General features: G+C 42.1%; 1 protein-coding gene across 3 annotated transcripts in view; it reads left to right on the top strand.

Annotated features, from left to right (window-relative positions):
• Nucleotides 1–17,014, top strand: part of INSRR (insulin receptor related receptor) — a 69,048-nt gene that overhangs the window by 43,246 nt on the left and 8,788 nt on the right. For 2 of the 3 annotated variants that reach the window (XM_063440247.1, XM_063440245.1), the window contains 12 exons: nt 656–782; nt 1,875–2,113; nt 4,062–4,229; nt 5,580–5,772; nt 6,952–6,993; nt 9,378–9,655; nt 10,139–10,275; nt 10,349–10,517; nt 12,056–12,164; nt 13,685–13,755; nt 14,375–14,604; nt 15,811–15,921. In XM_063440247.1, coding sequence (XP_063296317.1) covers nt 656–782; nt 1,875–2,113; nt 4,062–4,229; nt 5,580–5,772; nt 6,952–6,993; nt 9,378–9,655; nt 10,139–10,275; nt 10,349–10,517; nt 12,056–12,164; nt 13,685–13,755; nt 14,375–14,604; nt 15,811–15,921 — 1,874 coding nt within the window. The remainder of the gene's footprint in view (nt 1–655; nt 783–1,874; nt 2,114–4,061; nt 4,230–5,579; nt 5,773–6,951; nt 6,994–9,377; nt 9,656–10,138; nt 10,276–10,348; nt 10,518–12,055; nt 12,165–13,684; nt 13,756–14,374; nt 14,605–15,810; nt 15,922–17,014) is intronic. The other variant, XM_063440246.1, reaches the window with a different exon arrangement.

Raw genomic sequence — 17,014 nt, 5'->3', positions numbered from 1 at the left:
AGCATGTAAGCTCACTGAGCAGGCCCTAAATCCCTCTGTTACTGTGTCACTATACCCCACTCCCTCTAGCATGTAAACTCACTGAGCAGGGCCTCAATCCCTCTGTTACTGTGTCACTATACCCCACTCCCTCTAACATGTAAGCTCATTGAGCAGGGCCCTCAATCCCTCTGTTACTGTGTCACTATACCCCACTCCCTCTAACATGTAACCTCACTGAGCAGGGCCCTCAATCCCTCTGTTACTGTGTCACTATACCCCACTCCCTCTAACATGTAAGCTCACTGAGCAGGCCCTAAATCCCTCTGTTACTGTGTCACTATACCCCACTCCCTCTAACATGTAAGCTCATTGAGCAGGGCCCTCAATCACTCTGTTACTGTGTCACTATACCCCACTCCTTCTAACATGTAACCTCACTGAGCAGGCCCTCAATCCCTCTGTTACTGTGTCACTATACCCCACTCCCTCTAACATGTAAACTCACTGAGCAGGGCCCTCAATCCCTCTGTTACTGTGTCACTATACCCCACTCCCTCTAGCATGTAAGCTCACTGAGCAGGGCCCTCATTGTTCAGTGCTGCGGCATTTGTTGGGGCTTTATAAATAATAATAATAATTAGTTGACATATTTTGATTAGCTGTCGTGTTTTAGGTCGGACCCAGTCTCTGCGGTTTAGTGGAAACACGACGGAAGCGGATCGTATCATTCTGCGATGGGAGCGCTACCAGCCTCCTGACTTCAGGGACTTGCTGAGCTTCATCATACATTACAAAGAATCGTAAGTCCCAGCCATGTCACTGCAGAGGTGTCCAGCATCCACTAGATTGATGTAGAGCAAGCATGTCAAACTCTGTCTGGCACGGGCCACATAAACAAGGGGCAGCAGAAAAAAAAAATACCTTAAATTTTCATAGAAACGTAGGTTTATTTTAAAAAGTACTGTATAAACCCCCTCTACTACATCCTAGTCCCCCCCCTTAATAAACCACAGCACCCCCCTCTACCACCCTGTGCCAAATCTGATCCTCCCGTTGACACACACACACACACACACACACTCACTCACTCACTCACTCACTCACTCACTCACTGACAGACACTCACTGACACAGACAGACGCACATACACTCACTGACAGGCAGAGGCACACACATAGTTACTGACGTCATATTCCGGCGGCCGGAACAGGAACACTGAGCTCCCTCGCTGGCACTCCTCCCCGGCCGGGTAAGTTTTAGCAGAGTAGGCACCTGCAGTATGGGGAAAGCAGATGCCTACTCTGCTATAACACCAGCATGTACTCGCGGCTCACAGGGCCGCAAAGATGGTCTTTGTGGGCCGCGAGTTTGACACGCTTGATGTAGAGAGTTTAACGATACTGTAACAGTAAAATCAGTGTTTCACAGCGTTTCCAGACGTGTTTGGACAGAACCAGTCTTTTCCTGCTTGAGTCTCTGTGTGTCTCTTCGTCTGTGACTCACTTTCTGTCCACTCTTTTCTGTGTGCATTGTCTCCATTTTTAAATTAACAATTTAAGGAATGGATGCCACGATATCTTTTTGAAATCTCTCCATCTTTTTAGTCTGGCACTCTCAAATTGTCTGTTTCTTTGTCACTATATGTATTGCTCTCTTTATCTCCATTTTACATACAAGCAGACTCACAGACTCCTTCACTCTCCCCCCGATAGTCAGACTGACTTACAGACACCTTCACTCTCTTCCCCGATAGTCAGACTGACTCACAGACACCTTCACTCTCTCCTCCCCGATAGTCAGACTGATGCACACATGTATAAGTTCCCTGCCATACACACTCACTCTGATGGCCTGGCTTACACAGCCATTTCTTGTCTCTCTTTTTGTGTTAGACCATTTCAGAACGTGACCGAGTACATGGGACAGGATGCCTGTGGCGCGAACAGCTGGAACGTTTTAGATGTGGAGCTGCCTCTGAGCAATGATCAGGAGCCTGGTGCAGTCCTGACCAACCTTAAACCCTGGACGCAGTACGCCATATACGTGCGTGCCATTACTCTCGCCACCACAGAAGATGGACACAACTTTGGCGCACAGAGCGACGTTGTTTACATCCGAACTAAACCAGCAGGTATAACACTGTCTGTGAATAGTGAATGGTTTTACTTTTATACATCACACCAGTGAGAAAGTGAAGTCTTTTTCGGTGTCAAGAATAATGTAAAGGATTGAAAACATTAGATTTATATTGTCAGCAACATAGATTGGAACATTGATTAAAATGTACAGTTTATTATAATCAGTAATAAGTTATAGTAGAAGAATAAAATATAGAGATAAATGTGATTTATGGAACATTCGTCAGACCAGTAACATACACTCTTATGTTTGTTTAGATTTATTTTTTTTAAACCAGTGTTCTCTTTAATGTGTTTGTTGCAGTTAAGAGTTGGGTAGAATCGCTTTTTAAATCCAAAAGCCAATTTCCACTACTTCTTGTTTGAGAATATTGGTAACTTGATATGAGTATATTATTTATACACTGTAACTCCCGGGCCATATCAGGACACCCTGCGTTACCTACAATCATAAATATCGTACCTGGGTTTACACAAAATAGAACGAAGGTACAAACTAGTATGGGTGGCAGAGACTAGACCTCAGCCAGCTCGGATTCTTAGAAATGTGAGTGTAAGTGAATAAAGCTTGGCTTTCAACCAGCAGTCTGATCCAAAGCTAGGAAAGCACTCTTAGACTGCACCCACCCATCATCCTGAGCCAGCACATTCTGGGTCGCTAGGTCCTTATTGATGATGGAATTTACCTAGAGGACGATGCGGTGTGAAGTGATGTACTCAGGAATGGTCGCTAGGTCCTTATTGATGGTGGAATTTACCTAGAGGACGATGCGGTGTGAAGTAATGTACTCAGGAATGGTCGCTAGGTCCTTAGTGATGATGGAATTTACCTAGAGGACGATGCGGTGTGAAGAAATGTACTCGGGAAGGGGCGCTAGGTCCTTAGTGATGGTGGAATTTACCTAGAGGACGATGCGGTGTGAAGAAATGTACTCGGGAAGGGGCGCTAGGTCCTTAGTGATGGTGGAATTTACCTAGAGGACGATGCGGTGTGAAGTAATGTACTCAGGAAGGGTCGCTAGGTCCTTATTGATGGTGGAATTTACCTAGAGGACGATGCGGTGTGAAGTGATGTACTCAGGAATGATCGCTAGGTCCTTATTGATGGTGGAATTTACCTAGAGGACGATGCGGTGTGAAGAAATGTACTCGGGAAGGGGCGCTAGGTCCTTAGTGATGGTGGAATTTACCTAGAGGGCGATGCGGTGTGAAGTGATGTACTCAGGAATGGTCGCCAGGTCATTAGTGATGGTGGAATTTACCTAGAGGACGATGCGGTGTGAAGAAATGTACTCGGGAAGGGGCGCTAGGTCCTTAGTGATGGTGGAATTTACCTAGAGGGCGATGCGGTGTGAAGTGATGTACTCAGGAATGGTCGCTAGGTCCTTAGTGATGGTGGAATTTACCTAGAGGACGATGCGGTGTGAAGAAATGTACGCGGGAAGGGGCGCTAGGTCCTTAGTGATGGTGGAATTTACCTAGAGGGCGATGCGGTGTGAAGTGATGTACTCAGGAATGGTTGCTAGGTCCTTGGTGATGGTGGAATTTACCTAGAGGACGATGCGGTGTGAAGAAATGTACGCGGGAAGGGGCGCTAGGTCCTTAGTGATGGTGGAATTTACCTAGAGGGCGATGCGGTGTGAAGTGATGTACTCAGGAATGGTCGCTAGGTCCTTGGTGATGGTGGAATTTACCTAGAGGGCGATGCGGTGTGAAGAAATGTACTCGGGAAGGGGCGCTAGGTCCTTAGTGATGGCAGACCTTTGACCCCTTACCTGTACTCTGTTTCTGTGTTGTCTTATTGTCGTCCTGAGAATGTAGCCATGGCAGCGTTGGCGTTTAACATTTTATAATGTGTCCCCATTGCAGGTTTATAAATTGTAGGGGGCAGCCGCTAGGTAGCAGGAATTTTATTAAGTTATCGTAAATTTTCTTCTGCAGCCCCTACCGTCCCTCAGGATGTGATCATCATGTCAAACTCCTCAACCAATCTGATTGTTCGATGGAAGCCACCAACACAGCGCAATGGGAACATCACCTACTACCTGGTTCTCTGGCAGCAGATGGTGGAGGACCAAGAACTTTATCTGAACGATTATTGCACGAAAGGTAAGACCCTTTACCCATACTATTAACACAGATATTGCAGCACCTGCTGCAGCTACCGCAATTATTGCACATCTCAGAGCTGTCGCAGGTATCATTGCATGTTGGCTTTAATTTGTTTGTTTTTTAGCAGAGTGCTCTTGTCAACATCCAGATATAAACACACATAATATGTAGGCAGATCGTTGATGTTTAAACGGTGTCAGACTGGAAAACATGGCTTTTTGTAATGGTAAATCCTTCTTGTTGACAAAATAAAAGACAAGGCTACAGTGGAAACATATCGGTGGAGGAAGCCATGTATCTGATTTATTACTGTGTACAGTTATACAGTAAGTAGCAGGACTCACCCCTGCCCTACATTCCTCTGTTTCGTATTATTTCGGAATACAGACCTGCGTATACAGAGTGTGACCATTTCTAAACGTGAAATGAAGGACATTAAATACATCGTTTATTAAATAAATTCTAAGTATAATAAGCACATTTCTTAATGACAATATAATTGTTTATCAGTGTATAATGGAATTGAAGGATGGAATGTAATATTACTAATGTTCTGGTTGGAATGTGTGTACGAGGGATTGGGATATGGATCTATACACGTTATTGAGAGTGAAGGGGCCAATAAATGACATGGCTTGAATGCCTTGAGGTTTTCGGTGTATTTCCTGTTGTCACCCTTTCTCCAAACATTTGTATCTCCTAGGTATAATAAATGTACAGTCACAGACGGGTCCCATGCCAATACTCCTTCAGTCTCTCATTTGGTTGCCCCCCTTTTCTGTCTACTTTCAGTTTCGCACATTTGTGGCAGGGTAACGATTTCCAGCTTTTTAAAGACTACTCCTTTAAGTATTTTATTAAATCTTGTCCGGCTGTCAGGCCCCTTTTATAGCGCCCCCAGACCTTCAGTTACACCCCTCTGTCTAATCCCGTTTACTCTCCACTGGTTCTGAAAGTGTTTACTATCAGAAATTGGGGTTTTCAGTTACTTCAACCTTCATCTCCCAACAAGCCTGGACAAACTGTGCTGTTCACCGTACAGTGATCATTTCATATCCCGTCCTCCTTAATAATCTATTATGTTAAGTTCTATGTAATGATGACTTGGGAAGGAGATTTATTGGAGTCTGCATACAAAAAGTATAACCAATCTGTGGTTGACATTGCAGTTCACCCTCCCAGATTACATAATCAAAATTTTCTATATTTTAAGGGATGCTGATAACCGGGAAACATTACAGTTATGGCTTCTATAGCTATATAAACATCTATGCCTCCAAGAGATTATCTCAATGTCCAATGAATGGTGCTTTTGTAATAATGTTAAAACCCATCACGGTTTTACAGGTCTGAAACTTCCCACCAGCAGCGCTGACACCAGATTCGATAGTTACGATAACGGTAACCAAGACGCCAACCAAGACTCAGAGGACAAATGCTGCCCATGCCAAAAAAATGGGGGACAGCTCGTGGATTTAGATGAGGGGTCTTTCCAGAAGAAGTTTGAGAACTTTTTACGGAACACAATTTTCATCCCAAAGTAAGTGTGGATTTGTCATCCGTGAATGTGCCATGGTGGTAGGATTACGTATGTGCTGTGTTTCTGCTCTGCACCCCAAGCTCCCTCTTGTCTTCCATTCAAGAAGTGGAAGAAATTCTCATGTCACCCCTCCCATCCAACAGGGGGTTTTACTCAAGAAAGGTCCCTCCTCAAAACGGTTGGATTAACCATTTAAGAAAAATAAGATAAATGAAAATCTCTCCACCTTAAACCTAAAATTTCAAATTTCTTTGTCTGTTAAAACTCCACAAAACCAGTGAAATACTTTAAACAGAACCTATTGTTTTATGTTTCAATGTGTGACTGTGATCTGACCATTTAGTTTAATTATATATTTCAACATTTCAAAGATCTATGTGAATAAATCAAAGGACCAGTCAACAACCCAAATGCACCTCTGCTTGCTGTCGTGCTTTGAGTGAGGAGTATCCTAGTTTAACCCCAGTTTATAAAAGTGCAGTTTTCTATGAGAAACATTACACTACACTTTCCTAAATTAACTAGGGAACAACCAAATTGTCAATCAAATAGCCAGGGAGGTTGTGAGCCTCTTTCCGTTGGCTTCTGTGAGCTAACAGAAGTGGCAGGCACTCTCTACTGGAGACCTCAGACCAGACACGCACGGGCGCACTAATTCCGATTCCCTGTGAAGAGACTGGGAGAGACTTTGCAGGCTCTTTTTAAGATCTACCTCCAATGAATACATGCATACTCTCAGCCTATTGGTGTCCCCATCGTTGATATGGCCAATGCTAACTCTCCACACTAGCCACCCAGGGACCCTCATTCAGTGTCAGACCATTCCAAAACGGTTTAATATTGAATTGTGAGACGGAGCCACGTCCCTGATTTGAAATGGTTATGTTCCCTATAATCCAGTTATCTCCTGTTATGCATCTCAACAGGTTGAGCTGTGTAAATATTTCAATATAACTTTGGGAAAAAATATCTTCACAAAGAAGCGGTTAATATCGCAGCCATAAGGTCAAAGCGGTGCTCATTGCGGGAGCCATTTTTAGTCTAGAGTGGAACTACTTCTTTATCGTTCTAAAGAAAACCCCTGAAGCCTTGAATAGGCGACATCACCGGTCCAGGGGGGCGATGCCTGGCCCGCTGGGACAACCTTTGTTTGTAATATCTGCATTTATTTGTTTATAGGCCTCCCTGGAAAGTGACATTAATCAACAGGAACATTCAGAGGTGAGATGATAAGACTCTGAGCTCCATTCACTAAGTGTCCGGCTGCAGCTGAAGGCTGTACGCGATAAAACCAAATGTACCCATTCAGCTAATTACAAACCGCCCAACTGCAACCAAATTCCTCTCCTTATTTGTTCCCCAAAACCGCCCATCAGATTTGCATCCATAACCCCACTTTAACCCTTTTTTGTAATTCTTTTTCTTGTAGTAAGAAATTTGGCTGCAGCTCGGCTGAGCTTTTATGCAATTAATTAGAGAGACCCGTTTGGCTCAGTACAGTTTTACTTGCGTTAATAGTGTATAAAGCGACAACTGAGCCAAATGAAAGTATTTTAATTTATTTTGGGCTTTTAGTGAATGGACCCTCATTAACCTCTTTAGTGGTGAGAACGTGCGCTTCTCCCGCTACTGAAACGGATAAATCAGCTTGGTGCTCCCTCTGCTGTCCGCAGCTAATCAATGCTTTGCTTCTCGCTGCTGGTTCAATGAGTGAGAATATTAACCGTGTGTGTGCCAGAGGTGTGTGAGTGCAGATCAAATGTTAATGTTTTAGACTTTAGCTTTACGCATAAACCAAAAATGGTTGATAACAGAAAAGGTGTATGTTTACATCATTTACCATTTGCTTTATTGCACTGTTGGCTTCATATATATCTGAAAGTGTCTTTCGCCTTATGGGGTCTTTGCATATTTTGCAGACACTCCAATTGTGACATCGTCACAAGTGAAAAAAACTTGACAGCAGGATCTCTGCCTGTTGTCTGGTTAGGGATTTACCCTAAGGTAAGGTAGTCCCTAATCTGTCTTATGATATATTTCAACCGGCTTTGATTTGGATGACATTTCAACGCAGTCTTTAAGAGCATGTCCTAAAGATTTCACCTTTATGATATGCTCACTTTTTTGTGGGGTTCCCATGCTGCTTTGAAGGGACACTCTAAGAACCAACACAACTTTACATAATGAAGTGGTTTTGGTGCAGGATCACTGCTCAAGTCTATCATTTAGGAGTTAAATCAATCTGTTGATGTAGTCCAAGCCACACCTCCCTGTGTGTGACCTACACAGTCTCCCTACACATTTCCTGTAAAGAGAGATCTAATGTTTAAATGTCCTGTATTGCAAAGTCTGCTTAATTTAGAATTTATCACCAGCTCTGTTAATAGCCTGCTAGAGCCTCCTGTATGTGATTAGCGTTCAATTAACAGAACAGGAGTTAACTGTTAATCAGAATGAGCAAAAAAGGAAGATTAAATATTAGAATACTCATTAAATCTGATCAATTGTTCATGTAGGTTGTATTAGTCACAGCCAGGGAGGTGTGGATAGGGCTGCATGAACAGTAAGAAAAGTGATTTAACTCTTAAATTGCAAAGAATTGAGCAGTTAAACTTCATAGGCATGATCTATACACCAAAACTACTTCATTAAGCTAAAGCGCTTAAAGTATCAACCAGGTATATGGTATCAATGGGGCGCTGAGATTCTCTCATACTGTGTGATTGCTTAGGGGTTTATTTTGATTGCTTTCTATGCAATTTGTACACTTTGGGCTCTTTTTAGGCTTGTGTTGTATTGCCACTGCCTTCCTGCACTTCTTGTGATTTTAAATGCATTGATCTGAGCTATTCTGACTTCTTCAAATTCCATGAGCCACTTAATGGTTAATACTATTTATAATTTTCCTTCTAGCACCTTGTGTCCAAGATTAGAGTTCATTGATATATAGATCTGCATGCATCTTTAAATATGCCAATCTGTATTACTCTATAAAGGAAAGGCCTCTCATTGGCTGTGAATGTTCAGCTGACGCTCTGATTGGTTCCTGCTTTGCTCTAAGCTGTGCAGACAGTTGATTTGAACCAATATCTTCCACATATTGACGTCTGAAACAATGTTTTTTATTTTTATTTTTATATTGACATATTTTTATAGTAACAGTGACACACTGGTTAAATCAATGACTGTATTTATTACGTCATATTTTATATTGGAACAGCCGTCTTAACGGTTTGTCATTACTCCTGATTGGCTCAGGCAGTGCTGCTAATATTGACACGGATGTGAATGATCGTCATTGTTATAAGTCCTACTTGTTTTATCAAATCTCTTGTTGAAAATGAAAGGCCCGAGCTTGTGGTGGTTTTAGTCAATATATTTAATGGTGATAAATACTTTAGGCGACGTTGGCATTCTAAGTAAAGCTATTCTCATTCTATTCGTTATTATTTTAATACATTTACCCAAGTCTATAGTGCGGTAACCACAACCATTTCCAATGATGTAAGAAGTCAGGATCTCGCTCTGCTCCACTATTCCGCAAATTGCTGTGATTGGAACACTGTGTGCCCTTTGCTCAATAATCATGCTCCTTACCGCTTCAGATCCCCCCGGCAGAGGAGACATGTCACCAGCTTGTTTGGAGACTATCAAGGAAACTTCTCCTCCTTACTAGAAGGCACGGTCAGCCACACCGTTAACCACAGCATCTGGGACTCCAAGCCTTACTCCTACAAGGACAAGATCTTCCAAAACTGGATGGTCATCTCCAATCTGAAACACTTCACCGAATATCGCATCGACATCCATGCCTGTAACCACGCGGCAGACATAGTTGGGTGCAGTGCTGCCACTTTTGTTTTTGCCAGGACCATGCCTGATCGTATGTATCACAAAGCCAATTGTTAACTTTATTGAAATTATATTTTGTTATTTCTTTGTAAAAGTAGATCTTTATTATATTATGTGTGATGTACAAATGTTTATTTTATTATTTTATGCAGAGTAGGGTGTTTTTCACTAAGCTAGGAACACCGTAAACCGATATGAGGATATCAAACGGCAGATATTGTCCTGGAACAGATTCAGGTGCAATATCAGATGTTTACCTCCCTGTCTGTGCTGCGACAATCTGATTGTTAGTGGATGTCAGGGGGTATTTATAGAGAATAACTGTGGTTAACTGAAGTTAAATTGCAAAATATACAGAAAAGTGGCTTCTTTGAAGTTCCAGAAGTCTGGTTCTCCATTCACTGCTATTCAATGTTTGGTGAATAAACACTAGGTATAGTTATGTGTGTATGTACACAGTAATTCTGAGAAATCATGCAATTTCAACTGCTCCTCTTTTTCTAATTTCAAATAGCACAAGCAGACAATATCGTTGGTAACATCACATGGGATCTCATGGGTAAAAGCTCCATCCTGATGAAATGGGTTGAGCCTCAAAATCCAAATGGACTAATCCTTAAATATGAGATAAAATATAAACGGGATCACGAGGTAAGGATCGATTATAAGACTTAATGTATTCTACTACCAAAAATGCATCTCACGAGCTTGTTTAATCTTTTAGGAAGGACCCTCAACGGTTGTGTGCGTCTCCCGCCAACGATTCCAAAAATACAATGGTGTCCATCTGTCCTTACTACAACCTGGGAACTATTCAGCTCGGATCAGAGCTACATCATTAGCTGGGAATGGCTCATGGACCGAGCCCACAGTATTTTTCATACTTGGCCCTGGTATGTTCAGCCTAAAGGACACATCTCAAAATACAGACTAAGGAACCGCGCACACAAAAAACAGTTTTCCATTTTATATGGCTACTTAAATTCACCTATCTTGGCAAAAAAAATGGAGGATTCCATTACACCAAATGCCCAGTCACAGTACCTCTATATCAATGGGTCCTACGCTAATTTTAACATGGAGATTTACATGTCAACTGCAACACTAAATTGCTTCCAAGGACTCTCCTCAAATAAATGCTTTCCTGAGGTCCCCTCCAATGGGGCACCTATGCTGTAAGTATTGCAGTTAGTTTGTCAATCTCCTACGTTGGAATTGGTGTAGGACCCACTGATATTGGGGTACTGTGTCATACAATATGGCCGTGTGGTGGAACTGAATCCTCATGTTTGTTTGCTAAGATAAATGATTTTAAGAAGCCTTGTGTTTTTTTGTGTTTGTTTTTTGGGTGTGATGTTTCCTAATCTGTATTTTGTATATATTTTTGGTCTTTACAGCAGCACCACTACAGAGAAATGCATGTTGTAGGTGTGAAACCCAATTCCCATTTTTTTTTCTACATTTTTGTTTTAAAACCTTCTGGAGATGATGATTGAAAGATCTTTAAATTGGAATATCCTGCAGCATACTGATAAAGAAAAGCTTATACTATTCTTTTTAAATAGAAGATGGAATAGCGCTAAGTTTCTATGGGGAAAAACCCAAAAGGAATTGTAGAAATACAAAACAAAAGGGGGCGCCAAGGGGTAAAGGATAATAAAATAGATATTGATAAGACAATAAAAGTGGAGCAAAATATGCACTGTCCTATGATGATTTAAAACTGTGAATATAAAAATACAAACAAAAAGTCCAAGATAATTGTCTAATTGACAATAGTACGTGTAAGCCTTGTAGGGTTTGCTTGTATCCTCAGGTTAGTGTACCGTTCAGATGTTTGAAATTCAGGAACATATTAAAAAAGAGAAGAGAGCTCCAATAGTGTAATATGTTCAAAATAAGATAAAAGCTGTGTAAAAGGAAATCCAAATGGCCTACTCACATGGAATAGAGCTAAAACCAGCGCTAGTATATTGCGCCTGCAGTGGATTTGATCCCCCACTTCATGGATATAGATGGGAGGTATTAATCAGCAGATGTATTACCTGAGCAGATAGCCCGCTCAATACAATTAGCGTAGGTTGTGTAATCCTCACCTGGGATGCTTGGTGAGGACCTCACTGGAGAGATATCAGGATGCCATGTAACAAAAGAAGGAAAGGTATATGGCACAATTTGTATGGAAAAAATGATCAAAACCATTAATATAACAAATATATTAAAATAGGTCCACAACACGTTTCACCCACAGTGGGCTTTATCAAGTGGTAATCAAATACCTGGCATGCACAGTCTTATATTGGGTAAAATGCATAATAAAATGACATCATGATCATGTGACCGTGGTCATGACAAACCGTGATAAATTGAAAATAATGAATAAACCTATGTAATTGCTTATGACTCTAGTAAGTTTATTTTCAATTGACAGAAGAGGAGCAATCCGAGAACCTTTACCTGCTTCTCAAAGTGATGCCAATTGTCCTCCTACTTATCATCGCCTTGGTGGCTGTGTTTGTCTTCTTCTACAACAAGAAAGGGTAGGTTGCCCTCATCTCTTCCTACATAGAGTGTCAGTCGATTAAAGGAACTCTCATAGCACCATAACCAATAAACCCCATTGTAGTGGTTATGGTTCTAGGAGCACTAGGGGCTGTCCTATTGTAAGTTATCAAACATTTTACCATGACGCCAGTAATGCATCACTGCATCGCTAAAATCCAGCTTGCTCGGGAGAACAAAGCAGGACCTCAGTCACTGACAGAGAGCGTCAGTGAACAACTCACAGCCAGCCAACCAGCATGGTACTGTATCGGCTATCGATATTGTGCTTTCTTCTACTGGAGGAGACTGAAGTGGCGTGGGTGCCTCTGGGCCCTAGGTAAGTTGTCAACCCATACAGAAATGGTTTGACATCTTACCATGAGATGTAGCCAGGTCACATGAAGCACTATAACTATTGTAGCTATAATTTTTTTCCACATATAGGATTTATTACCTAAAACTAGAGTAAATGGAAATGTAATGCACTAAATCTGCATTGAAGGCAGCAGAATTATCTTCTAGGTTATTTGTGATGATTACCCTAGACCAGGAAACCATAAACACTCCAGATATTGTCCCATAATGATGGCAAAGCATCAGGGGAGATGTAGTCCACAGCATCTAGAGTGCCGAAGGTTGCCTAGCTCTGTCTTGGACCCATTCTGGGGGCTAAGCTAGTAGGTGATGTGCTGATTGTGACTCTATAGTGGCCAATACAAAGACTAGTTTGATAGCTTTTATTACTTGTTAAGCTTTGGCTTAGTGTTCTGCTGGACTGACCTTGTTAATGGTAAGTCAGTGGAAGTCGGGAAGAGCCATAAAGGAGGATGTTGGATGTCCTGGACACGATGCTCTGATCCAAGCAAACTTGCCATGTTCGAGATAACGGAATGTTCTGAACCCCAGATTCACCAAATCCTGCCATGTTTCGGCTTCTTATCAAATAGAAAATAAATATTAAAAGGGACATTTTGAGCGCTATAACCACATCTCATTGAAGTAAGTGGTTATAGTTCCTGGAGAGCCTTGGTACCGTTGATGCAAGTAACACTTCCTTACAATGTTATATTGTGCTGGCCGAACAAGCGTCCAATACAAAGTGTAGACACGGTCACAGGAGGCACGGCCAAAAGGCAAACCGTGACACACAAACAATACATACCATATTGCCATGAAGTAAATCTGGTACAGAACGCAGACATGGCAGTAACATTGCGTGCTAATGGTGTCTATTCCATATCGCTGTTAGTAGAAAGGATATTGTACTTGGTATTGGTAAGATGACTGTACCCAACGGGTAGACATTTGTTGTCTCTCCAGGGCGGGTTTTGTCAGTTTTCCCTCCAGCTCTGCCACGGTCTCCATATCACCATTTGGACAGCATGGGGTGATGTCTGACCCAGTTAATTTCTCACTCTTCTATAGAGCAATAATCTAGATAATACATAAGTAGTCATCATATTGTTAATATTGACTCTCTTACTGTTTCTTATTGCTTCATTTCTCGGTGTTGCAGTAATGGCGAGGGATACCCCCCTGGAACCCTATATGCCTCGGTTAACCCAGAGTACCTCAGCGCTACAGACAGTGAGTATACCCAGCCCCTGGTATTTATTACTGATGGGATTATTGGCAGTCTGCTGATGGAAAGAAATACTCATGGTTTCATCCAATGATATTTAGAACTGTTTTTTACTCCTAGTTGTCCATGGATATTAACATCTCACCCTGTGGATCATATAATATCTCGCTCCCCCATCCCCCAAACTTCATATCCGCATTTACAGGAGCACTGACCAGCATCTTTGCCCCCCCCCCCCATCTCAGTTTAACTCTCCCCCCTCCCCCTTGTGGATGTCCCAAGTTCTTTGTTACGTTCCCTTCGTTCTTACTCTTCCTTTATGCAAGTTCCTCTTGTTTTGCTCTATGCCCTTACACCAGTTCCTCTAGTGTCCCTTCTACTCATGTGAGGACCCCCTCCCTTTATGCCGTGGCCTCCTTTCCCTGTATACTAGTTTTTACTTAACCACTTCCCCTCCTTTTTAATGGTATCCCAGTAAGTCAGTCCCACTCCCATTATATAGCAGACAGGGCTCTCCATACCTGGGATATGACTGTAAAATACCAATACCATGGGCCAATTCTAAACCAGCAGGTATATTGTTTAAAGCAAGCTGAGATAGTTATACTTATTTGCAATTGACAGTGTACGTCGCTGACGAATGGGAGTTCCCAAGAGAGAAAATAACTATAATTAAGGAGCTTGGCCAAGGCTCCTTTGGAATGGTGTACGAGGGAGTTGCGAAGGACATTGTAAAGGACGAGCCCGTGACAAAGGTGGCATTGAAGACTGTAAATGAGCTGGCCAGCACCAGGGAAAGGATAGAGTTCCTAAATGAAGCCTCGGTTATGAAAGCCTTCTTATGCCACCATGTGGTAAGTCACAGGGGTACTATGGGGCACTACATCCAGGTCAAATATACAGTTCGTTTTACCCCATAAGGATCGGTGACATTCTGTGTCATCATTTGTGGCTGTAAAGGACTTTATTGCTTTATGGAATGTCCTGTATGACCAGCTCCTTATAGTTCTGGAGTCCTATGGTAGTCACCATAATAGATTATTGTGTGTTGGGATAGACCAGATTATGGTGGCAAAGACTGCAACTGGTCATGGAATGCAGTTTATTGAAATGATCAATGGATGGATTTAGATGTTATGTGTTGAAAGCTGGAGAGCAGAGGCTGGCCAACCATTAAAGAAATATTCTGCACATCATAACCACTACAGCTTGATGTAGTAGTTATGGTGCCAGGAGTGTCATGCGCCGTCCCTCTTTAAGTGGTCATACCATTTTAGTACAGTTTACCTGGGTCTAGCCATGCTGTTATGGTGCTTGTATTGTTTTGAAAAGGTCACTATAAGCACTTAATGGAGTGGTTTGGTGTAGAGAAGATGCTCCTGCAGTCTAACTGCTCAATTCTCTGCTATTCTATGCAGTCTTCCTAAACACTTCCTGTAAAGAGAGATCTAATGTTTAGACTTCCTTTATTGCGTGGTCTGTGTAATTTGGATTTTCTGATCACTGTTAATAGCCGGCAAAGCATATTGTGTGTGAGATTAATGTTCGAGGGCTAACAGCATCTAAAATAAACACACGGTGCTGTATGATCACAGCCAGGGAAGGTGTGGCTAGGGCAGAATGAACAAACAAACGTGATTTAACTCTTAAATGGCAGAGAGTTGAGCAGTGAGACTGCAGGGGCATGATCTACACATTAAGCTAAAGTTGTTTTGATGCTCACACTGTCCCTTTAAGATAATTCACATACATTAAAAATGTCATCTTAATTTAAAGAGTCTGGTTAAATATTACTTGCCACATGTTCAGTCTGCCATTGCTCACACTCCTGCCATCTGGGCTATAAATCTGAAGCTGGAGTTAGCCCTCTTAGGCCACAGGGTTCAGCCAGTTTTATTTCTGCTGTCATGACATTTGAGTTGCCGTTAGGAGTCCAGTAATGTCGATGCAAAATAATGAAGTATTAAAGGATTCTTAATTTTTTTACTTGTGCTGGTGGGCTTGCAATTTACACTGGATATTGTGCTTTGCTAACTTTGTATTATGTGGCTTTCTGGCAGGTCCGTCTCCTGGGGGTAGTCTCACAAGGACAGCCAGCGTTGGTGATCATGGAACTAATGACCAGAGGAGACCTAAAGAGCTACCTGCGTTCTCTGAGACCAGAAGACGAGGTATTGTTCTCACCAATCTTTCTCATGATTTGACATTGTAACATGCTGTGCAGCTGTGCCCCTATACCCATCTTCTGTGTCTAAATAGTGTAAGATTAATCAGATGTAATTTACAGGAGAATAAATGTATAGGGCAACTCCACCCACCATAATCACGTGTGCTTTTTGAAGTGGTCGTGGTGGTAGGAGGCTGGAAGTGCGTCATTTCAGCTTGAGACCATGACATCCAGAGTTATGTTCAATTGTGTGCACAGGCTGCATGTGTGATGACTTAGACAGCCCAGAACGCCTCTTTTTACAGATTCTTTACTATTTTTGTGGCCTGGAACTCTGCATGTTTTATGTCTGTCGTCAGAGGTTCTCTCCTTCTCCCTATCACATCCAATATTATCAGTGTCCCCCATCCTCACTCTTTATTTGCCTCCCTCCAATTCCCCCTCTCCTTGTCCCTGTAAGCATGCGTATTACCGAGCTATTTATTAGAGTCAAATGGTGGAAATAGTGTTGGGGTGCTGTTTTTTGTTAGTCCTATATCCGGCTAGTTGAGAAATTTGAGCGTCTGGAAGTGTGAGGAAGACTTTGTATGTTATTGATTGCCGTTTTCTATTGATGACTATTTGACCTGATTGAATAATTCCCAAACCCTGTGCTTACAGTCTGGGAGAGTGGAAATATACTGGTCTCTAATAGATTTCATCATAGTGGGTTTATACCACAAATAGTGAACGGTAACAAAAACATGTTTTCACTAAACTTGCATTTCCAGCTAGTGTATTTCCATGTGCATTTTGCAAATTCAGCATTGTTAATGTTAAAGGGACACTATAGGCACCCAGAGCACTGCAGCTCATTGAAGTGGTCTGGGTGCTGTCTCTTTTGAGCCTAGTGCTGCAATGTTAATGTCTACTATACAGCCACTGGACTGCTTCCGGAATTGTAACAGACTTTTGGTCCGTTATTTGACGCTGGATGTCATCACGCTCTGCATGAGGACCTCCAGCGTCAGATTTTTTTCTCACAGGAAAGCATTGATTCAATGCTTTCCTATGGGGAGGTGTAATGCGCTCGCAGCATTGACGAGCATGCGCATTAG

The sequence above is a fragment of the Pelobates fuscus genome, chromosome 13 (genome assembly GCF_036172605.1).
Source record: "Pelobates fuscus isolate aPelFus1 chromosome 13, aPelFus1.pri, whole genome shotgun sequence".
NCBI lineage: Eukaryota > Metazoa > Chordata > Amphibia > Anura > Pelobatidae > Pelobates > Pelobates fuscus.
This window is presented reverse-complemented; position numbering and strand designations above follow the sequence as displayed.